At 38.1% G+C, this 25,036-nt stretch overlaps 1 protein-coding gene across 1 annotated transcript; it reads right to left on the bottom strand.

Annotated features, from left to right (window-relative positions):
• Positions 1-22,330: 22,330 nt before the first annotated feature.
• LOC149250475 (putative purine permease 11) lies at positions 22,331-23,842 on the bottom strand. Its single transcript, XM_089456443.1, has 2 exons — positions 23,736-23,842; positions 22,331-23,603 (listed from the first exon to the last, which is right to left on the bottom strand). The coding sequence occupies exons 1-2, from the start codon at positions 23,812-23,814 to the stop codon at positions 22,495-22,497; spliced, it is 1,188 nt and encodes a 395-aa protein (XP_089312569.1). The 5' UTR covers positions 23,815-23,842; the 3' UTR covers positions 22,331-22,494.
• Between the last annotated feature and the right edge of the window lie 1,194 nt (positions 23,843-25,036).

Raw genomic sequence — 25,036 nt, 5'->3', positions numbered from 1 at the left:
TCCTTCCACCATTGTTGCCATACCTCTGATAGGACTTCCCCTTCCCATTTCTTCTTGTTCTGTAGTAGCCTCCCTGATTCCATCCAAACTTCATTAGTGAATGGACATTTTAGAAAGAGGCGGTGGATCGATTCTAGATCATTTTTACATAAGGCACACCTACTAGGTCCCAACTTGAATCTCCTCTGTAAATTGTCCCAGGTTGGAACTTTGTTTCTTAGGATGCACCAGGAGAACATTCTTGATTTTGTTGGGCATTTCAGCTTCCAAATGGGATTCACCCACCATTCCGGATTCCTCCATCCCTTTCTTGACATAAAAAATTTGAAGCCATATTTTGGAGAATAAATACCCGAGGGGGCATGTGCCCAGACTAGCTAGACTAGTCTATCTCTGAGCCTGACATTTGACCTTGACAATTCCTCGATGTAGTTATGCCACTCCTCCCTCCATTGCTAGTCAAGGTTTACATTTGTCCCGGATAGCCATGGTTGGCCCCATATAGTGGAGTGTCCATTTTTTCCGATTTGGTTTAGATGGTGTATGCCTCTTAATTCAAGTTGATTTGTAATACCCAGGGATAATGAATAGCCTTCATTTCATCCCACCCATGGATCCTTCTAAATCCTCACTTGTTTTATGTTCCCAATCTGCCAGGAGAGTCCTTGCTCTATGATATTGAATGCATCTAATGTTGCTTTCCAAACCACTGATGAAATCCCATTTTTCTTGTTTGGCTTCCTGATCCACTCATCCACTGGAGCAGGATAGATGTATTTTCGCTTGACCACTATGGTCCACAAGGTTTCCATATTTATTAGTGTCCATCCCAATTTTTCAGTTAGAGATGGTCCAAAATATGAAGGGTCTTTTATTCCGCATCCTCCCAATTCCTTAGGTCTTTCTACCTTATCCCAGGCCACCCAAGGAAAAACCAAGTCCTCCTTAGAGCCAACCCATAGGAAACGACTACATACTCGTCTAACCCTTTCCAAGATTCCTTTCGGAACCCAGGTAAGCGCCGCCCAGTATACAGGAATTGCCATTAAAACAGATTTTATGAGTACCAATCTACCTGCTCTGGATAGCCATTTGAAGCTCCAATGATTTATCCTGGATTCAATTTTTTCCACCAGCCAAAACCAATCATGTTTTCTGTATGAGTGTGGCTTTAGAAAGAATCCAAGGTATTTGAAACTATCTTCCATCTTCTGGTCTTCAAATGGCGGATCTTCTGCTATATTCCTGGATTCCATTCTACTGAATCCTTCCAGGATTAATGAGGATTTTTCCTTATTGACACTCATGCCTATTGCCTTGAGGAAAAGTTCCAAAATATTTTTTAAGGTCTTTGTTTCACTCCTTCTCCCATTACTGAAAAGAAGAATATCGTCCATGAATAGCAAGTGAGTTATATAAAGATTAACTACCACTTCTACTCCCTGAATGTCTCCTCTTCTCCTTGCTTCCAGTAACAATTGACTGAGACCTTCCGCTACTAGGAGAAAGAGGAGAGGGGATAAAGGACATCCTTGTCTCAACCCTCTTTGACTCTGGAAAAAAGTGGATGTCGCCCCGTTGATTAAAATAGCAAAACTAACATTGTTCAAGCAGCCCATAATCTAGTTTATAAAGCCCACTTGAAATCCCATATGACTTAGGAGCATATAGAGATACATCCAACTAATTCTATCGTAGGCTTTGGAGATATCAATTTTCACTATTGCACCTTTGCTTTTGCTTTTTTTTATGTTGTGGATGGTTTCTTGAGCCACTCCAACAACTTCATGTATCTGTCTACCATCCATAAATCCAAATTTTTATTTTGAAATATTTCGTGATAGGATCGGTTTCCATCTGACAGTTATCACTTTTTCAATTATTTTGTAGGTGCAGTTGCACAGAGATATCGGTGTAAAATCCTCAAAAGAAGACGGGTCATCCTTTTTGGGTATAAGGGCTAAAAAAGTGGCATTGAAGGGTTAAAATTGATCCTTTCCTTCTGGATTCTTCAACCACTTCTCTTAATTCACTTCCCATTGTCTCAAAAAAGTGTTGAAAGAGCTCCACTTTCCAACCATCCAGACCTAGGCTCTTGTCCTTTGGCATTGATTTTATGATTCCTTCAACCTCCCCTCTTGAGACTACCCCCATGAGCTCTTCAAAGTCCTCTTCACCCACATATCTAGGGAAAGCCTGAGCTATCTGTATCACCTCTACTAATGGCACTTCTGAAGAGGCTTTTAAAATGTTTTTGAAGTGGCTTCTTCCCATTGAAGATAGCTCCTCAAAAGAATTCACCTGTCTTCCATCCTCTGCTTTTAGGGACCAAATGGTGTTTGAGTTTTTCCTTCCTTTTGTATACTTTTGGAAGAATTTTGTGTTTTCATCCCCATCCCTCAACTAGATAGCCCAACTTTTCATTCGCCACTGTTCTTCTCTTGCTAATAGGATTTTCCTCCATTGTGTTTCCAGCATCTTGATCCTATCTCGTTTATCTATTGTTTCATATCCATCTGCTTCTAGACATTCAAGTTTATCAAGTTCCATCCCAATCTGTTTTAGATCTTCTTCTTCTTTTAATTTCTTCTCTCTGGCCCATTCAATCGTTTCCTTCTTAAGTAATTTTAGGTTTTCCATAAATAAGAAGGCTTTCTCTCCATTCTCGCTTCGGTCCATTGGTCTCCAAGTTTTTTTAAAGAAGGTGTTATAAGAGTCCTCCAACAGCTAGGCTAGATTGAATTTGAAGGGCACAACCGGCTTCCTATGAGGCCCTCTCATTTCAAGGAACACAGGTAAGTGATTAGAATCACCTCCCTCTCCTACCTAATGTCGAAACAGTAGAATCTTAGCTGCTACTTACTCTCTCATAAGAAACCTATCCAGTCTCTTGGCCACTCGATCTTCCCTTGTTCTCCTATTCCTCTAGGTAGGTCTAGGTTTCAATAGGTTGATGTCTATAAGATTTTTCTCTCTGATTTTATTAGAGAAGTAATCAGAGAGAGGGTCTGCATGTGTAGATGGGCCCCAAGTTTCAAAAATTCCTAAAGAAAAATTTAGGTCAGCCCCGATCACCAAATTTGGGTTATCCATTAGATACTTAGAGTAGAGGTTATTCCAGAAGGAGACTCTATCCTGACAAGGTCCATAGATATTAAGGATCAACATATTTGTGCAAAGCTCCAAGGAATAGACTTCTATTCTGATGGCCTGGTCCATCCCCCAAGCGTTTAGAACCTTTAGTCTACCTTCCTTCACTCCCGATGCCAACCCCCCTGATCGGAATTTAGCATCCAATGCCTGCAAGTGCCATCCAGGCATTAATTTCGACAAATATTTTATTACCTCTGTTCCAACTCCCAGCATTTCTTGCAAAAGCAAGATATCTGGATTGTAATTATTGATCAACTCCTTCAAAGCTAGTTTTTTAGGACCACTGGCTAAACCCCTACAGTTCAAGGACAACATGATCATTGAAAAACCACGGGGAGGGGGGGGGGGTTCTGCACTATTCTAAGCACCCCTGAGATGGATAGTTTCTTACCATCTACAATGTCTATTTTGGCTCTCAGTTGAGCCTTGGACAAATTTGATTTCCTCCCTCTAGTCTTTTGTCCTCCCTCTCGATTAGGCTACATGTGTAAACTGCCCACGGCCTCCCAAGGAGGGGGTTTTTTCTCACGGGGTCTAAGATTGTAGTGGGGGTTTACTGAAGGGATTTTTTCTTTACCCTTGGCTTCATCACCCATCCTAGGCCTTCAGTTCAGATGTAAATCATGGATTAAGTAATAATGTTATCTAATTTCTCACATACAGTGTTTATATGAGAGACAACATAGTTCTTTGGCCTGGAGGGACCAAACTCTGATTCATAAATAATCAAAGAATGAACAGGAGAAATAGTGGTAGGGATAGGTTCCAGAATGTACACTCATTCAGATGAGTGAGACTCCTGTCAACCACTGCTGCTAGGTCTGGTTTGGTCGCCTTTTCCTATTGTTGATGCGGGATGATAGGATGATCTTCCTCCTGCACTTCCATATTCTCTGCATTATCCTCCTGAGGCCTGTCAACTTCCATCTGGTCCTCCCCCGGTCCCAGATTCAGCTTGTCCCCTTTATTCTCCTCTTCTGTTGCTTTTCCTCCCCCTTCCTTCCTCTACTTCCTTCTTTGCCTAAATCCCAATGGGAATTTCTTTGCCAGGTGTCCATATTTATGATACCTGTGACATCTAAAAGGCAGGTGTTCATAATCAAGCAGTTGAGTGTAATTAAAATCCTTATATTGCAGGTTTATTTCTTTCGCCAAGCCTTCTCGGGGATTTAGGCTTACCAGTATTCTAGCCATCCCTTGTTCTCTCATTTGCAGGAAGGACATATCAGCTTCCATAAATCTGCCCAAGTGGTTCCCAATTTCCCTAAAAACTGAGTCAACCCATAGGAACAATGTACTCCAGGCATTCGAACCCACATAGGTGATTCATTCACCTTTTCTCATTGTGCATCAAACATGGGGTTCCACTTTTTGAAGTATATCAGATATCTCCCAAAGCTCTAATTCCTTCCCAAAACCCAATCGACCAATTCTCTCTTCTCAAATTTGATCATGAACCATCCTTTTGCAAGCGTTGTGACCATGAAATACTTATCCAACGCTTCCTACCAGTTTTTTGCTGTCCATTCTTAGATGTAACTAGCTGAGTATTTCTTCCCTCTTTCCTAGCCTACCAGGGTTAGTTTTGAGACCTCCATGGCCTCGTTGATTTGGACATCCATCCTCCCCTCCTGTCCTGTGAGGTTTCTTCCACATTAACTGCTGCTACTGGGAATGTTCTAGAACGCCCCTCCTTGATGAAGATTTTGAGACCTTCAAATGACCTTTCGCCTGCTTAGTCTATCGCCTCAGCCCCTGGAGAGGTTTCCCTTTCTCCTAATCGCCCTTCCGCTTCCGGATATACTTCCTTTCAAGCCTTAGTTTGTTTTCCTTCCCCTCCCCCAGCCTTCCCAACCACCTCCTTCCTTGCTTCAACCGTCTTCCAGCCTCCTAACGGTTCCTTGCCTTATCCTAGCAGCCCAGCTATGCCGCCCCAACATGTGGGTTATGACAAGTGATATCTCTGCTTCCCACATTTAGCGGACTTCTGCATGCGAGGGTATTGTTCAATCACGGCCCTTTCCCACCTTCTTCTGGCCCCAATTCTTCCACTAGGCAAGAACGCAGGCCTTCCTGGCCCTTAAACCCATAGCTTATGATTATTTCCTCTAAACCCCATGAGTAAAAATCTTTTAATGAGCAAGGTGTATCATTACTTACTTGAAAACCAACATTTTCTGCCGCACAGTGCTCTGAAAGTGACTACCTCCCTTGCAGTTGTTGCCCCTCCCAGTTCTCCAGATACATCAAGCCTAGGCTTTCCACTAGGAGTCCTAAGGATTTTCTCTATTTCCAAACTGCACCTGAGCCACCTTTCTTCCTTCCTGGTTGTCCAGCTGGATGAATATACATCTCTATGTTTTGATCCATTACCTCCATCCCCCAAACCGACAGAATGTCCCCAAGTTCAGGGTCCAAATCAACAGCTTCGCTTTGTTTGACCATCTTCCACCATACAGTTTGTTGTTAACAGTTTAACGAAAGAACCAACTACCTAGGCTTTGAACACGGGCACGTGCTGAGGAGTGAAGGCAACAACGTAGCAAAAAAACCAACTGAAACTTGTTACTCTGTTTTCCATTCTCCGCATAGCCCTAAGTCCCGTTGGCATGGTTCCCGAGACATCACTGTCTCTGCATGGCGGTTTCCACCTACCTTCCCAGTCCTGATAGGTGCGTGCCTCCCTATGCCATCTATAGCTACCTGTACCTCCCTCCTTGTCGTTGTCTCAAACTTGTAGGCCACTCACCTACATTTAGCATCTCACCGGGTTCGAAACCCTAGCTCCATTTTCCCTCAGAAGATCTCACGTAAAAAAATCATTTATATCAACCATGACGACACTTGCACGACATTGTTTACAAATTTGTGTGTGAGTACAATGAATGTTTACATAGCGAAGACAACCCAAACACACAAAGACAAACCTTCAAACTCACTATAATTTGATTATAGGCATGACAAATCAATCAACATGCTGAAAGACAACCGTTGGTCAAACAAGCAAAAAGATGAAAAGACTTCACAAGAGCTCATGGGGTGAGCTCAAATGTTTGCAACCATCAAAGGAAAACCAAGGAAGGCTCCAAAATTTAGATGTAAGCCAAAATTTTGGAGCCTCTTGCAGCCTCTACAACACTTGGTGACAAACTGGTTGAATACCAGCTTCTCTGTTTTGGTTCATTTTCAGTGCAGGGCCTTGGCCTTTCAGGAAGTATTGATTCGTTGTGCAGATCACTTCGGCTTCCCCACTTACCCCGTGGACAGACACGGTTCACCTTGTACCGACTCAGTTGAACACAACACAAAATTCATCCAGATCACAGTGTTTCAAAGTGGGAAGGGTAATTTGGCTCGCAAGCTTAATATTTTCAGAGTATAAGTTTTCATCTTTGGTGTTGCTCCGCTACTAGCAAGCCTGGACAGTACCCTAGCAAAGTCACACATGAACACAAGCATTGCTCCACTTTCATCGATCTTGGACAGTACCCCAATGGAGTTGCTTGCTTCACCTCTCTACACAGGAAGCCTTTCTCTTCTTTAGCCTTTTTTATTTTTTGAAAGAGGATTTTGCATAGGAAGTTATTTATTTTTGGGGTGGAAGAGGGATCCTGACTTATTGAGAGAATAAGAGGTTGTTCCATCATACAAGCATGTAAAACCTCTTATTCAGATTTGCTCGCTTATATTTTCCCTTCTTCTTTTCTACTAGTTGGATAAGATTCAACACACATTGTAGAAAACTGAGTATAGGCATGAGGTTTCCCAGACTGGACATGGGTTCATGGTTTGACAAAAACTTTCCTTACAAATGGATCGTATTTTCCGTCAAGGATTCATCGGCCAAAAGTTACAACCAAGCACAAATAAGACATACATAGGACTGGCCAAGTGCTACAGTGTCACAAGACTCTTTGAACTTCAGCCACATGCACATTCAGAAACCAGAATGTAGTGCGGGACAACACTTATTTACAAAACAAACAACTAAATAAAAAAGTAGATGAAATCAACAAAGTAAAGAACAAAACAATAAAACAAAGCAGAAAAAGAAAAGAAAATAACAGAACAATAATGAAAGAATTATGTACATGGTGTGAGGTGCAGCCCTAGATCATTAAAAATAACATTTCAAGTATTGACCATTAACAAGGAGAGCGTCACTCTTCCCATCAAGTGATTGTAAATGGTATGTGTGTTGGCCAAGCTTCTCGTGGACAGTGAATCGACTAATCCACAGGGACTGAAACTTTGTATGTTTGCCTCTGTCATCGTGGGATTTATCCCACTGCAAGACTAAGTCAACCACAAGGAAGCTGGTACGCCATGCAGACTTATTGTTGAACCATCTCTTGATACGGTTATGGTGAAGTATACACTTTTATTTTGCTTTCACCTTTTCTTCCTGTAGCTTGTGTAATGTGTCAATCTTACGCTAAACCAATAGACACGGCTTGCCTTGGGATTCTTGGGATAACTAGAGAGTAGGCAAGTAGATATTTGGTAGGAGGATGGATTCTTTTCTGTATACTAGGAATTAGGGGGAGGTATTCAAAGAGGGTTTGGATGTGACTCGGTCAGCCCAAAGAGCATTCACCAAAGTGGAATTCCAGTTTCACTGTTCAGAGTAAATGGTCTTTTTTATGATTTAACACAATACCATTTTGTAATGAAAATTCATAAATATTTAACAAAGAAAAGTATGTTGCATTGTAAAAAACAAGTGATACAGGAATGCCAAACCTCGAGATGATGTTATGTCTTAGGAAGATGATGACTTCCTGGTCATTCACTTGTTTCAGCGAAACAGCTTCTGTCCACTGCGTGAAGTAATATGTAGACGTTAATATGTAGGGTGTTGCTTTTAACAAATGTGGGAAAATATCCCCATTGATGTCCAAGCCCCACTGTTGGAATGGTTCATCCACTGCAATAGGCTGTAGTGGGGCTGCTAACCTTCGTTTTTGTCAGCGCATCTCTGATAGACCGGACACCTGCGGGCGAAGGCATGTGCATATTTGAATAATATAGGTCAGAAGAAATCAACCTACATGACCTTGTGCATTGTTGTGTTTCCCTCGAAGTGACCCCTGACTGGTCTGTCATCCCTTTCCAAATCCTGTGCCTCCAGGCACCTGAGAAAAACGTCATTATGATGTTTTCCGTAAAGCACTCCATGCACCAACTAGTAAGATAAAGCTTTCAATCAGATTTACCTCTTTTGCCGCATACATAAGTGAGAGGGCATGGTGCCATGCTCAAGGTACTAGCGCTCATCTGCGTACCAAGAGTTTCCATGCGAAATGGGCGGGGCTCACTCAACATTATACATTTCAATTTCTTACTCCCAACCGGCGAGCTTTACTTCTTCCTCTTGCGTATGTACTACTTCAATTGCTAATCTGCAAAGATCATGACCCTTTATGGTGTGAACTGACTTGATGTCAAGATCGTACTCTTGCAGTCCAATCATCCTATTCGCCCACCTCTCACCTAGCTCTTGTTGAACAAGCACTGATCTGACTATTGGGTGTGGCACAAAGACAATGCAGTGATTTTTCAAGAGGTAGGGTCTGAAATGTTTAAATTTTGTGTACACAGCATATGCTTATTTGTCCATGGTGGGATAGTTCAGTTCAGGTCCTTGCAAGCTCGTGCTTATGAAAGAGATGGGTCGTTCATTTTCCAGCTCATCTTTTTGAGTGAGCACAACAACGAGTGAAGTATTGGAAGAAAATGTGTCGAGAAAGAAATATTTATTGAAGTTCGGGTTGTACAGTGCAGGTGCCTCTATTATAGCTTGCTTAATTGAGGAAAACTCTTCCTTTTCCTTCTTTCCCCAACTGTACATTGCGTCCTTCTTAATCATCTCTTGAATGGGTTTGACAATCTGCTCATAATCAGAGATGAACTTTCTGAGGAAGTTGACATCCCCCAGGAAGGACTGCATAGCTTTCTTGTTCATGGGATGAGGAATTTGCATGATGGTACGGACTCTATCTAGATCTACCTTGATCCTCCTCTTGGCAATGATGTGACCAAAGAGATTACCCTTAGACACTGCAAAGATGCTCTTCTTGGGATTCAATGATATCCCATACTTCCGACATCGCTCAAAAATTTTCTTGAGATGGCGTAGGTGGTATGACCGATGTCTAGAGAAGACTATCACGTCATCGAGGTAGACCACTATGCTCTGTCCGATGAGCCCACAAAATTCGAAGCCCAGTGCGCGCTGAAATGTAGTGCCTGAGTTTACCAACCCAAACAACATTCTATGGTAAGCTAACGTACCCAACTTAGTATGGAATATTGTTTTTAGTATGTTAGGCTCTGCTACCAAAACCTGATTGTATCCTAAGAAACCGTCTAGCAAAGAGAACATCTCTACTCTAGATACTGTCTATAATATGTGCTCCATAGACAGAACTGGGTAGTTATCTTTGTCCAAGACACGATTGAGATTTCATAAATCAATGCATAGGTGGATCTCCCCAGACTTCTTCCTAATAGGGACTAAGTTTGAAACCCATGTTGAATGGCAAACCTTGTAAATGATCTGAGCATCAAGCAACTTAGTAAATTATTTCTATATGAGGGTCTCAGGTGATGGATGTAATTTCCTTAGTTATTACTGAAAATGATTAGTGCCTTCTTTGATTGGAATGATGTTCTGGATTATTCACATGTCATATGTTTTCAAGTCATCGTATATCCACGTGAACACATCACGGTACTGTCTGAACAGGCAGAAAAAAGATTTCTGCTCTTCTGGTGTGCAACATGTACTGATATTTACAAACTTCGGATCTTTGTCAGTTCCTAGGTTGATTTGTTCTTACAACATTGTGGAACTGTGGGTTTTTGCATTCACGGGCCCCTGAAAGCAGTTTTGTAGGTCATACAACTTTTCGAGTGATAACACACCCTTGGGGATGAGGTTTCCTTTACTGTCATTAGTTGCACTCTGCAGAGACTGCTCGTGCTCATCTTCATCTATCATTGCATCCTTGAAGATTTTAGTGTTGGCCCAAATGAAGTATTTGTTGATCATTATAAAAAACACGTAAATTAGTGATGTTGTCAAGGATATATGGCTTATACAAAATTTCAATAGAAAATCTATCCCTAAGCAAGGTCATCCTAGCAGCTGCATTACGCATTCTTAGTACATAATTGATATTGAAAGCTTGGAAGTTAGAGATAAGTCACCATACCTCTTGTTGGTAACTCTTAAGACCGAGTAAAACACAGTGTATGGTGATACGTACCTAACGTACCATGATCTCTGAATCACCTACCACTTTAAGCATAACAACATTGAGGCTGATGGCTTTCTGTAAGCCCAAAACAAGTGCTTCATACTCAACGGTGTTGTTCGTGCACTCGAAATCTAAGCTGCTTGAGATTAAGTGTTTCCTTTACGACAGGTCCATTAAAACACAACTGGCTCTAGAGCCCTCATGTGTCTTGGATCCATCAAAATATAGGGTCCACATATTATCTGTACAAGGACTGCTTGCCGCACTAGTACTATTGTCACTACTATTGTTACTATTAAAATCTATGATACAAGTTTCATTTTCGCCAATTGGGCAAGGAAGGAGACCCAACTATGTGTCTAGTGGGGTTGGGGCTGGTTGTGCGAGATAACACCCCAGCTTCGTTTCCATAAAGTAATTGCCTAACATAAGTTATGTGAAAGGCAACGGTTCATTTTCAACATTCAAGGGAGTAACATTATGTTTCATGTATCTTTCCGACAACACCCGGGTCTGGTTGTTTCTGCCCTTGTGTGGAAGCCATAAGTGTGACTAGTCCGTAGAAAAGTATCCTTGTAGCTTTCTGGACCATTCTCTACTGAGAAATAAGCCATATGCTTCCAGGATGTCCACAATGTTAATGCACTAATGAACTCGTTCATCGGATGATAACCGAATGATCACATCCTGAAGTTCACTAATGGTTGGCACACATTTTCTGTCAAGTTGTATGATCTACGCAGTTGTGATACTCCTTTGAGCATTGATCCGCTTAGCAAAATAGAGTGGCATGACATTGACTGACGCATCGGAATCAACCAAAAAGTTGTGGACATTAAAGTTAAATAGTTCGAATGATAGAAAAAACGGTGGGTAGAGCGAGTTCGCTTCCTCCATGCGAAGCGCGTTGAGCACAGATGCAAGTGTGTCGAGGGACTTGCTTGGTCCCTCGCTAGAAGAGGCCACATTGTCTGTGGAGGCTTGTGCCAGTGCACACAAAATAATATCCCACTGACCCATGAGCTTGGTTAACTCATAAAGTGATATGTTTGCATGAGTCTTTTTCATGTCTTCAACAATGTTGTAATCCAGAGTGGGAAGAATCACTGAGATGTCCCAGGGTATACTTGTGTTCGTGTTGTCCGGTGGGATGCTTTTTGTCTTTGTTTCTCATGGATGTGATTTTAGATGTACCTGTCTTCCCGGACTTGCTTTGTGTTTTCTATGTTGAGCTGACTGACAGATCAACTGTTCTTAGTATATGTTGTCTTGCTTTTTCTCTCGGTATCTCAAAAATAGTGGGGCCCCTTGACTCAAACTATATCGACTATTTTTATTTTGGGATGGACAGTCGCTCAAAGGCTCCTTCTCGATGGTTTTCTTATGGGAAGCGTTAGCACATTGATACATGTTGATTACATGCCCAGTATTTGGAGCTTCATCAGATGTAGCAACTTCTTCTTTGTCTTCACCCTCCGACTCATCCTGCTCATTGGCCATAAATTGTTCAATGAACTGTGTAGCCAAAGCGCTTATTCCTTGGTTCCATCCTTGGCAAGTCCTCTCTGAATTCCATTCACCATAGAACGTGAAATAATGATCGGTCGCGATTGCATCCAAGCTGAACACAAGGTTAGAGCTCTGCGTAAATTTGGTTGGGTGAATGTTGCCACTGCCCGAAGCTGAGTTCTTCTTCTGCGCAAATCTGGGAGGTCTATTGTTCATGGTTTTCTTGCTCGTCTGTTATTTGAGTTTGGAAATTTTAGTTGTCAAGGACTTGACGAGATGAGTAAGGTTTTCGTTTTCACTTGCTTCCTTTTAATTTTCCTTACTCACAATAGTCTGAGACCTCCTACCTATGTATTTGGAGTCGTTAGTTGGTTCATCATCTACAATGAATCTAATAGCGCACAAGTATTTCTCTGCATCAATTGCCTCTTGGAGATTGTCCAAAATTGTTGGTTTCATAGCTCGCTTGATGAACTGTGCAACACTGGTCGGTAGTGCTGACGTGTAGTAGTCAACCGTGATGGAGTTGTGAGGTTTGGTGTCTGTAGTGAATTTGTTCAAGATACAGTTAAACCTCTGGTTAAAATCTTTCACTTTTTCTTTTTGCTCCATCTTGAGACTATCCAAATCTTTTAGCAACATGGCGGGGGTTTTGTCTTGAGAAAATTTCTCAAGGACAATTCTCTTGAACACCCCCCAATTCTGAATGGAGTTGACAGGAAGGAAGTGGTACCATACAACTACTCTACCATCCAAGGTACATGGAAACAGACTACATGCAACATCGTCATAACATACCTCGAGTGTCTGCAGATGTAGGTAGAACGTATCTAGATGATCTTCACCCTTCACTGCTCTATCAGGGTCATACTTTGTTAACAACTTCTCTGCGTGTCTTGGCATCTTTTGCAAGACACCCAGGAGTGCTAATGGGACTTGTGTCATCCATTCGAGGTTTTGGTCAGCCATTTTGTCCTCTTCTTCATCCTCCTCCTCTTCGTCTGAATCTGACGGTTCAACCTCTGAATCTGTTGATTCGTCTCCACCTTTGCCTCCTCCGCTGCCTTCCCCTCCCCTGCCTCCTTTGGAACCTGAACCAAAGAGTACAAGGTTGCCTTCTTCTCCTTATAGAAAAAATGGAGGTTCCTCTTCATTTTCAAAAGCTTATGCCAGCTCTTCAAGAGTGGCGAGGATTGTTTCTTCAACATATGAGACTACCACTCCTATGGGAGTAGTATTTTGATTCCTTTGCAAAGAGGGAAGAGTGTGCACTCCTGGAATCAGTCCAATGATGTTAGCAAACTGATGGGTGATGGGATGAACAATACGGATGTGATGATATGAAATTCCTTGTTCAGTTCTAGGAGGTGAGGAATAACAAACTCCAGAGTTGCACGTGGGAGAGAGGGAGTTCATGTTGTTGCCTTTGACCAAATGATAGATAAGTGGGGTTGATAGGACATTCATCCATAAATTGCTAGCGACCCTCCTTCTAGTGCAGAAATGTTGACATTGTTGGACCCTCCAACATTCTGGGGATCTCCCCGATATGAAGTCCCAACTAGACCTCACACCATTTGGTGTACAAGTCCCATTCGATACGATGGCCCGGTTGCCTTTATCTTAGAGGTTTGCCTTAGCTCTTGTTGTTTAGCTCATGAGAGTGTTATGCTTGTATCTTCAAAAAGCAAGGTGTGTATGCCTTGTGAGTGTGTAATGCAACTTGTATCCTGGTTCCCTTACTGTCAGGGAGAGGGTAAAAGTGAGCCTCTAGATGAGAGGTAATAGTACCACCCAGGGAGAGACACACGTGAAAAACAACAAGGGTCTATCCAAAATCTGGCGGATGCGGTAGTCATTAAAACCAAAGTGCAAGGGAAAAACACGTACACCATCCAGCAGAGTAGTCCACACGGAGGTGACGGTCGTTATAACCAAGAAAACAAGAATGGTTTGTCTAATGTCCTGCGGAGTAGTCCACACGGATGAGACAATAGTGATAAACAATACAACACATCTTCAATAATGTAAGTACTAAAATAACCAAAGTAGTTCAACTATCTTAATACTAGTTAAGAAAACATGCATTATAAATGTTTAAAGAGTAGTCTTACAAACATCTACAAAACATGTGTGAAAATGTGTTGGCCTGAAACAAGCTTCTGAATTAAGAAAAAGTCCCAGACACATCTGTACACCACACATCACTAGTCCTAGTAGTGGGACATTGGAGCCACTCCTCGCTCCTCAAGGAACAAACTAAAAACTCTCAAGGCTATGTGAGAGAGCCAAGGTGAAAATTCCTTTAGTCATACAATGGGAGAGGTATATATAGCCAAGGGTGATTCTTGACCCTTGTGACTCTTGGACTACCCTCGTGACTATTCAACTTCCCATGACTCTTCGAATTTTGTGTGCTTCCATTAGACTTCACTTTACATTACCTTTAGTTACAACGGATATGGCCCATAATGGTGATGTGTCCGAGACAGCTCATGACACAACTCAACATGACACTGCTGACATGTACTAGCTAATTGTGGTCTCCATGTCAAGCTGTTGCGCTGCTGAGTGATGGATGTACTCTTGGTGTTCTTTGTCTTCTCCTCTGTGTGGAATAGTGTTGTGGGGTCTTCGATGGTCTTGGTCTTGCTTGATGGTTCAATGCATGTGTTCCTCTTGCTTATCGCTTGATATGCTTGGTACATCCGTCTAGCTGCAAGCAAGTCTTCTAGCATGTGTGCTCCTTCTTCATCCTGTTCATCACCTCGCCATGATCTGCTAGTGTACCTATTCTTGCAATTCACTCATGATGGGACAACATCAAATCCAAAAATTCCTAGTCTAGCATGATGCATTGTTCTCGTGTTCCGGGTGACATGGAGGGAGGACAACTCACTGAGACAGCGCAAAGCGCAAATCAGACTGGAATGAGGCATTCTGGGAGGACAACCTTCATTGTCATAAAAAACTGCACAGTGATCACTGGGAGGCAGGATTGCGCAGTGAGAGTCACTAGTGTCAGTTGCAAGGTGAGCCCCTGAGGGAGGTATCTTCTATTCAGTTTTCAAAGGGAAGACATAGCGGGTTGCAAAGGGACTATTGGGAAGTTTTGCGCAGTTTCCAGAGGGAGGACAGAGCAGGAATGTAGAGGGACTGTTGGTTATTTCTGCACGATTTTTTAGAGGGAAGACAGAGCAGGGCTGCAGAGGGACCTGTTGGACATGACTACGCAATCTCTGGGAACAATACATGACAGTTAATAGGGGAACTGCTAGATATGTCTGTGCAATTTCTGGAGGCAGGGCAAAGCAAGGTAGCAAGGGTCATCTGGGAAGTTCTGCACAATACTGTGGACCAGTGTAGAGCAAGGCAGTGGATGACAAGCTGGGCATGTCTGCGCAATTTTGGGGAATAGTGCAAACCCAAGTCTCAGAGTAGTGCAGGCTTCCGGCAAGCAAGGAGGAGGGTTGATGACTGTGCTTGAGAAATGCGCAGTTCAGTCAGATAGGGAGGCAATTTCTGCGCAATTCTGGGAGGCAGACAGGCTTCTCACCTGTGGGGTTGTGCAGTGCAGCTGACTTGGAGGACACCCTGAAGCACTACGTAGTTCCGGGCAGCAGAGGAGGGTCACTAAGGGTTGAGACTACATAGTGCAGCTCAGTTGAGTCCAATGGAAAATGGTTATCCGGTCGGACATATTTTTAGGAAAATGGCTAAGTGTCGAAAGTAAGTGCACTTGTGTAGACTGACATTGTGAACATACACTTAGCATACTTGATGACGAAACAACATAGACCACCATGACAACAAGACAAACACATGCCCTCAGTGAGACTTTCTTGGAGTTGAGAGCAACAAGTGCGACACTGATAGACCTTCAGACGACCGTGATGACACTTGCGCAACATTGTTTACAACTTTGTGTGTGAGTACGACGAATGTTTACATAGCGAAGACAACCCAAACACACAAAGACAAACCTTCAAACTCACAAAAATTTGATCATAAGCATGACAAAGAAATCAACATGCCAAAAGACAACCACTGGTCAAACAAGCAAAAAGATGAAAAGATTTCAAAAGAGCTCATAGGGTGAGCTCGAGTGTTTCCAACCATCAAAGGAAAAACCAAGGAAGGCTTTGAAATTTGAATTCAAGCCAAAATTTTGGAGGGTGTTGCAGCTACTACAACACATGGAAATATTATTGGAATCATACTCATGGAGTAAACATCTACATCAAGAACAAGGGTCTATTAATTCTATAAATTCATTATTATTTAAGGGGAGTTGGACAACCAAGTTAACCTAATTGTTAAACCATCATCTCAATTTAGAAAACTAGAGTTTTTTACAATATATATCACCTCTTATATTCTCCTCTCAAGTTATTCCTTGACTCTAGCTAATATTTATATATCCTTGAGTTAAATGGGATCCTTGGTATTATGTGAGCATTTCACCCATGATGAGTTCCAAGTCCTATCATGTAAATTGTGTATGATGTTCTTGTCTATTCTAGTATAGATGGGCCTCCTTGTTTTGCTAATGTAGATTTTCCCACAAGTGCATGGGATTTTATAAACAACTTTTTGCAATCTCGGGCCAATAATATATTTCAATCATCTTAAGAGTTTATTGATCTTGTTTGGTGGCAAGAAGATCATACTAATATTTTTTTTCCTCAAATGCTTGACAATTTTATCAGTTACTCTTTTTTTTTCGAGGAGAGAAATTAACTTCCCTCTCAACTCGGGGGCTAGAGTGAGGTTGTTGGTACCAAACCAACCCACAGGTATACTTACTTAAGAGTTCACGAGACCCGAAGCAAATACAACAATATTCAAAGGGATAAAGCTATTATGGCAATAATTATCAAGAAATTATAGTTCATCATGTCACCAACAAAAACTTGAATTTTGAACCTAGATAGGAAAGATAACAACCATTATACCCAACTAACCGAGATAACCTTAAATGACATCAATCATTCCTTTTATATATAATAGAAGCAACTTCATTTCTTTAAAACTAAATTCTCAAATTATTATTATTATTATTATTAATTTATGGATTTGAAAAATAACATACCATTTTATTATATAAAAAAATTGCATAATTATTCCTCTTCCTTCTTGACGTGGTCAATATTAATGATCCTCAAAGCTTTAGTAATAAACGTATTTAGTATACCCATTTTCTAACTTTGGTGGTGATGAAAGATATTGGTCTATATCCATTTAATTCGTGTACATCTTGTGGGCAATGCTTCTTGATTACCACGAAATATAGAAATGGGAGAACCGTTTCTCTTCTAATTTCATTTAAATTTAATGAAAATTGACAACTTATTCGCATGTTTATCTAATTTTTATGAATTTTTATATTAAAATTGAAAATATTGATTATAGTATATTATTATTAATTTAAAAATAAAAAATTAGTTTTTAAATTAATATAATTATTTTTTAATTAATTAAAATTAGTTATTAATTTTTTAATTAAGGTGTAGCTTAATTAATAGATAAAATTGTAATTTAATTTTAAGTAAGTATTGATTTTTTTGTTGTTTAAAATGTACTTTTAAATGTATAATGGATTTAACACCTTAAAAGATCCATATGGCACTTAAAATTTGTAGATTAAACAACTCAAACGTATGATTCTTAAAAATATCTCCTAGAGTTTGGGTAAAATTGACTTGAAAAGAGTCATTTTGTTTATTAGTTAGACTATGAGCTTAATTAATTAATGAATTAAGAAACTCCTTTCTTCTTCATGACCCATAGGTTTATGATACCAATAATCTTTCCATGACAAATATAAATGTTAAACATTAATGTATTTCTTTATAATAATTCCTTATATAGTTATAGCATTAAGAAAATGATTATAGGAGGTTGGAAAACTTATTATGAGCTTGAAAACAATCGTACGCTGATATATCTTTGTGTTTGGAATACAAAAAAAAATCCTCTTTGAGACTCTCGTTACTCCTGTTATTCTATATGGATGTGAGCTTTGGGGTCGCAGTATATCTAGAGAATCGTGAAGGAAGATCGAATTCATCCAAAATAAATTTATAACCTACAACCTCAAGATTAAGGGAAATACTCCCTACCCTATCCTTTTGATTGAAGCTATCCTTTCCCCCATTGAAAGCATGGCAATGTTTAGGTATCTGATGTATAAGAAGAATCTTTACAACATGGAAGCCAAGATGTTCCCCAAAATTGCTTCTAACTCTAGCCAAAACCCCCACCTCCGACTCAAGCAAGGCTAGCATAAGGATGTTCAGTCTTGGCTCGATCATTGGGGGATAAAGGAGGAGATCATCTTGGAGAATAAGGATAATATTGAAAATTCTATTGCTTTCAAATTTAAGGATAAGTTGCAGGATGATAGGGAATTAGAGGGAAAAAGGAAGCTAAGGTATTATAAAGAAGTGATCAAGTGCTAAGAAGAAAATGAACATTACAAAGATAATAAGTAATTCTCATGAGCTTCAAAGTGAAACCATGTGTTGGTATATTCCCAAAAAACCTTCTTTCGTCTATCACCTTTGCAACACTAAGAGGGTTGAAGATGAAAAAAATTCTCTTGGATTGCTTGGCTCTTACTCACATATGTTCTTATTTCCAAAACATTTGCCACACTACCATCCGTCTTGACTTGTTAATTCAAGAAAACTATAGTCATCTTGGAATGCTCCTCTCCCTTCTTTTGATCATAGAAATAAAATTGTAAAGAATCTCAATTAATCTCTTACCTTCCTAAGGTTATACAGACCATATTGGTCTTAGTGGATGTTAATCATCATCATTATCATCGTGTCAATAGGTGAGTGTATTTTAAGACAAGGGTTCCAAAATTTTAATTTAATTATGAATAATTATTAGGTGAATGTCACTGATTTAACCTTCATGGAATATTTTAAAATAGTTTTTGGGCAGAGAGGTACTCTCCAACCTAGTATGGTTGAAATGTTGTAATGCTTAACATTTTGACTTGGTGAAAATAAAATAAAATGAGATAAAAAAACATAAAATTAATAATTATAATTAATAATTCAACTAGCCTATATCCATCTTAATTTTGGGCATCTAGAGGGATTAAATCTCTTATGTTGCAAACCTCTTTTAGAGTGAAAAGAGATTTGATCCCTCTCAACTTAGTATATCGGAGTTAAGACGGATCTAGGCTATGTAATAATAATCACAATCAAAATTTGAGATTTATTTCAAAATTAGTTATGCCCTTTCTTGTTTAATTAAAAATTGTCATATGAACATGTGCCATATGAATGAATTATGTTTTTTTTTGCCACGTGGTATTAGTAGGCCATGGTATCGCAACAAAATATATTTACATATTAAGAATCACTATGGTAAAGTGGAGGTGAATCTCAATGGTTAAGAGTGTTGATATATATATATATATATATATATATATATATATATATATATATATATACCCATATATTAATTCTTTTATATTTTATAATATGCTTCTCTTGCAAAACAAAACCCTAACATGGGAGACACTTGCAAAAAAGAGATTTCCAAGGCCCAACAAGCTGCTATCTATGCTTCTCAAGTACAAAAACTATGAGCTTCAGAACTATTGGACAAATTAACCATAATCTTCAAGTAAAATAACAGAAACAGGACTAGCAGATACTCCATGCTTAAAGAATGGAGACTAGCACCCTTTAAAAGTAGCATCATCAATAGAGCTTGGAAACTCTCCCTAGGATTCATTGTTTAGGAGATATTTAAATAGCACAACAAAAGAAAATGCAAGGACAAATATGAGGAACTAAATACCATCTAGCATTCAATCAAAAAAGTTCAAGAAACTATCCTAATCTCCTAGTGGACCACTTAGGATTGGGAAACCCAATCAGGAGAATTAAGTATATTCAAGCTTCTCAGGTTGCAACAACTAATAACACTCAATCAACTGCATGCTCCCCCTTACAGACAAACAAGCCCCAACAAATGCTTCTCAAGTTGGAACAACCAAAAACACTCAATCAACTGCATGCTCCCCCTTGCAACAAACAAGCCGCAACAAATGGAAACCCTTGCCAAATGGATTTATCAAACTAAAACGGAGCTTCCAAGTGAAATCTAGGGCCAATGAGTTATGAAGGAGCATTTCCAAATGAACAAGCACAATTTTTTTATATATATGCTAGAGCCCTAGATAATAATACCAACATAATAATACTAACACTCTAGACCCTCAAATTCACATGCTCCTAGGCCATCCTAGTAATACCCAACTTACTTTGTGATTATCAATTGGTTGCCATCATGGATACAATTTTTTTACTTTAATTGAGCTATATTTTAACTAAGTGGCAAGTACTAGCTACCATATAGTGCTTGTTTATAATGGAGTGCATATTTTATATAGATATTTATTTAGACATTTTATGTAGAAATTATTATTTGCATATTTTATTTTTAGATACCTATATTTTGTAGGATTTTTTAGGTTCTTTGTTCTAAGAAAAATAAAATGATTATGTGTTTATTTATCTTTATTTTTATTAATTAATATAGACATATAAATTAAATTATTAGTAAATATTGATAAAGATGAAAACACTTACTCCATGATACAACACATTCTCAAAAATTTAAAAATTTAAAAATAATAATTTTATTTTAAATTATTATTTATATAAAAATGATGGTGGGAAACGTGCTTTCCATAATTTTTTCCATTTATTTTCCTCATTCTCTACAAAAATGTTATAGACTTTTTTTAAATTAAAATAATATTTATAATTGCACCACTAATAAAAATATTACCCCTATTGTAGATTTTAATTTTCTTGAAACCTAATTCCTTTTCTCGAATTTACATTGAATCATGCTCTTGTTTTCACTTTACATATTAATTAAATAAGATAATATAAATTTGGTTTATAATTATAATATTTTATTATATAAATTATATTTTTATATAAAAAAACTTAAAACATTTAAAATATTAAAATCAAATTATAATATTCACAATTTCTAAAATCGTTTCGCCTTGGTACAAAACGAAAGATTACCACAGATGGTGGTGGTTTCACCGTTTTTAAAATGAATTAACTAATTAATTATGCATAATTTTAAAGTCGTTTGTAAGCATTCTTCCCTTTCGAATAAAAAATTCAAGTTTTCGCGATATTTGCTTGCGGCCAAGCAATTTCTGAAATATAACACAAGGACATCACTTGCTGACGACTGACGACGGACGACGTTGGAATTTGTCCTTTTATACTATTTTTCAAGGGGCTTATGTACATGGTAAAAGTGTTCAAATGTAGGTACATGGTAAAAGATTAAATGTATTAAAATTTGAAAACTTCACATGCCGTGTCATGTAATTCGCAGAAGTACTGCCTGCCACTTTGGATTAGATTGTGCTCACAAGGATGTTGTCTTTCTTTTTAAATGTTTTATAATTTTTTTCGATAGAAGTTTTCTTGAAAAACAGCCAAAGATTATATAAATATTGGATTGTACATATGTAATATCATGACATATTTGATTTGATTTTTCTTGAAAAACAGTCAAAGATTATATAAATATTGGATTGTACATATGTAATATCATTCAATATTTTATTTGATTTGAAAGTACAGTGTAGTACTTATTTGCAAGTTTTAAACAATTAACATAAGTTCAAATTAAATTTTTAATTTTAATCAAATTAAATTTTTAATTTTTTTAAAGTTTAGTAAGATGATTTTTTTAATATTTTTAATATATTATTTTAATCTAGCAAGAAATTTAACTGTGATTCACATTAATTGAACTAGTGACTTCATATTAAATAGTATCTTAATAAATCACTTCAATCTATCTAAAACTCAATAAAAAATTAAATTTATAATGCTAAACTATAGAGAAGTTTCAATTTTTTTAATCAAAATATAAATAATAACTAATCAAACCAAAACATGATACTTTATACACACAGATATAATAAAATTACACCCCATACAATTACAAAACATTACATAAATAAAATTATATTTTTAAATTTATTTATATATAATTATATTTTTATTTTATTTAAATAAAAAAATCCATATTGAATAATAAGCACCACCTTTACATCTTCCCTATTAAATCCATATTGAATAAGGAGTACAACCTTTTATATATTCCCTTTAAGATATCCTTTATATCTACCTATCAAGAAGTATCATAGTATATTCAAATTTCTATATATCTTGAAAACACTTTTCTAACCAATCAAAAATCAAAATAAATATTTATTAAATATTAAAATTTACATAGTTTTTAAAACACTATTATAAAAAGTATAATAAAAATCCAAAAATAAAAATACAACAAAGATATCTGTCATTATAATAAATGATTTTTATTTTAATTTAAAGTTCTACAAACTTTTTTAGCTATACAACAAAACAAAGCCCTATTTATCCACCTAAAACCTAAATATTGGTAAATACATAAATGCTCCTACTATAGCCCATAGAACGAGGACGTGCCCTCTCTGTACATGACGATCAAAAGGCTTTCAGTGGCAGCATATTTCTTAGCTCAAAGCAACCATGGAGTGGAGTTGCTCCTCTCTAGCAACACTCTTTGAGTCTGTATCATTCTGGGAGTCCATGGCAGGCTTTGAATCCAAATACCCACCAAATATATAGGAAACAAAACCCCAGATGCTTAACAGCATAGAAATAATCTTCAAGGCATCCATTTTGTCATGGAAAAACCCTACTGATAACATGGGCACCAGAGGGAGGGACAAGTTACTCACAGCATTTGAAAACAGGGAAGAAACCAAAAAGATCAAACCAAATGCACCAATTCCACAAACCTGCCATCCTATGGCAGACCATATCAATGTCATATAGTAAGCAACTCTCCCTGTTGTGAAACTCTCACCCTCTTTTCTCATATTTTGGAACTCCCCACTGACAAACAATCCAATTATGCACACCACAGTGGCAACCATGGATGTGTAAATTTGCATTTCCAGAACCACTGCAAAAGTCTCCTTCTTTATAACCCTACTGAACACAACCTGCATCAATGGCAGAATCAGTCCATACATTGCAGAAGCTGCAACAGTGCAAATGAAGCCTACTATGTACTTGGCAGTATTCACTCCCTCAGGTCTGTCATTGTCTGAATGAACCCCAAGCAGAATTGCACTCAAAGTCAGCAAAACAAGAGAATTCAGGATATATGGGCTGATTTTCTGCCTGTTTAGCATGAATGCAAACACAGCATTAAAGGCCAACTGACTTGAACACAGAAGAGAATATGTTGAAACAGGCATATAGGAGAGACCCCAAGAGTAAAGCAAATTAGCCCCAGCTACAAGCAAACCCAGAGCAACATATATAAGCACCAATTTGGGTCTGAAGGATGTAAGCTTAGAGACTTGCTTTCTTTGATAAAGTACAAATGGTATGAAAAGAATAGGCCATCCTACTGATTGCACAAGGGTTGAAATCCATCTGCTGTCTCCACCATTATCAAAGTAATACCTGCCAAGAAGAATAGCACCAGCTTGACCCACAATAAGTGCCAAAATGCTGAATATCACAAGAACCCAGTGGTTCTTCCTCTTTCCTGCAAGCATCCTTCTATGGGGACCTCTCCCTGGCTCTGAATCAACAATCAAATCAGGCCCTGGAGTTCCATTTTCTCAAGGTCAGAGCCACATTCATATTACAACAGCATGTGATGAATGAGAAAGTGCTTCCAGATAGACAGTTCAATCTAACATGAAATTATTCTGAAAGAATAAACAAACAGGCATACCTTCTTGCACTCTGATGTGGCTCTCCTGAATACTACCCATCTGAACATCACCCATCTGAAACGACTTACCAATAAGCATCGAGAAATATCCAATTCTGAAAATTGAGTATTTGAAGAAAACACAGGGTATTTAATGAAGTTCCTGGCTGGCAAAGGAGATGTGGAAACCAATGACTGCCAACATGCACTACGTTACGTCACTGAGAGAGTGACGTCGAATTATCTCCACGTGCTTGCCTGCTTGCTTTTTAAGTGCGTGGATAATTTTTCTTCAACTGGAAATTTGGTCCGAAGCTTCTTTTTTTAACTAACAGCAGAAATGGCGACTTTATAATTCACTTGCATGGCTATTTATAACTCATTTGGTATATACATTTTTTTATTTATTACGAGAAGTGTAGATTAGTTTAGTTTGGTCCAGGTTTAGTGTTATTAGATTTTAAGTTTAAATTTTATGGCGACTTTATAATTCACTTGCATGGCTATTTATAACTCATTTGGTATATACATTTTTTTATTTATTATGAGAGGTGTAGATTAGTTTAGTTTGGTCCAGGTTTAGTATTATTAGATTTTAAGTTTAAATTTTATGGGAAGGGAGGAAGATGGAAATTAATTTTAAGAAAATTAAATTATTTTAAAGAATGTTTAATTTGGTTCAAGCTTCACACCATTTTTATAGCATTTTACTAGTGCCTAGATCTAGCCTAATCTCAATCAACCAGTTATAGAAAAAATATTATCCAGCCTAATCTCAATCAACCAGTTATAGAAAAAAATATTATTTTACTAATGCGTAGATTTAGCCCAGTTTCAATCAACCCAGTTATAAAAACAAATATTTCTATATTTACTTGGTTGTTACTCTAACAAATCCTTTTTCCATCCAAATATTAAAGCCAACCAGACTTAGTTTATCCAAAAAATGAATCTAATCTATATGACTAATCATTTTAGTTTTACACAATATTAAACATAATGGCTTATTAGAGGAATTTCACCAAATGGCTTATTAATTAATTGACATAATTTGTTTTGAAAATCTAAGCATTCATGATTCCAAATATTAAATATTAATTATTATAGGTGTAGCTTAATAGGTAATTTTTTTTGTTAGAGTTTAGTTAAGTGATTTTTGGTAATATCAAAATGTCTTTGTTTTATAGTTTAAATGGTAATTTTGAAATTTAGAAATAAATTCACCACCCTCCATAATATTTGAGGCATTGAAAGGTGTAAATTCAACAACTTAAAACTACAAATTTTCAATTTCTCATTAAATTTCAGTGAAAATCTACAAG

The sequence above is a fragment of the Pinus tabuliformis genome, chromosome 7 (genome assembly GCF_031772625.1).
Source record: "Pinus tabuliformis cultivar Carrire ecotype Pingquan chromosome 7, CPIR1, whole genome shotgun sequence".
Classification (NCBI taxonomy): domain Eukaryota; kingdom Viridiplantae; phylum Streptophyta; class Pinopsida; order Pinales; family Pinaceae; genus Pinus; species Pinus tabuliformis.
This window is presented reverse-complemented; position numbering and strand designations above follow the sequence as displayed.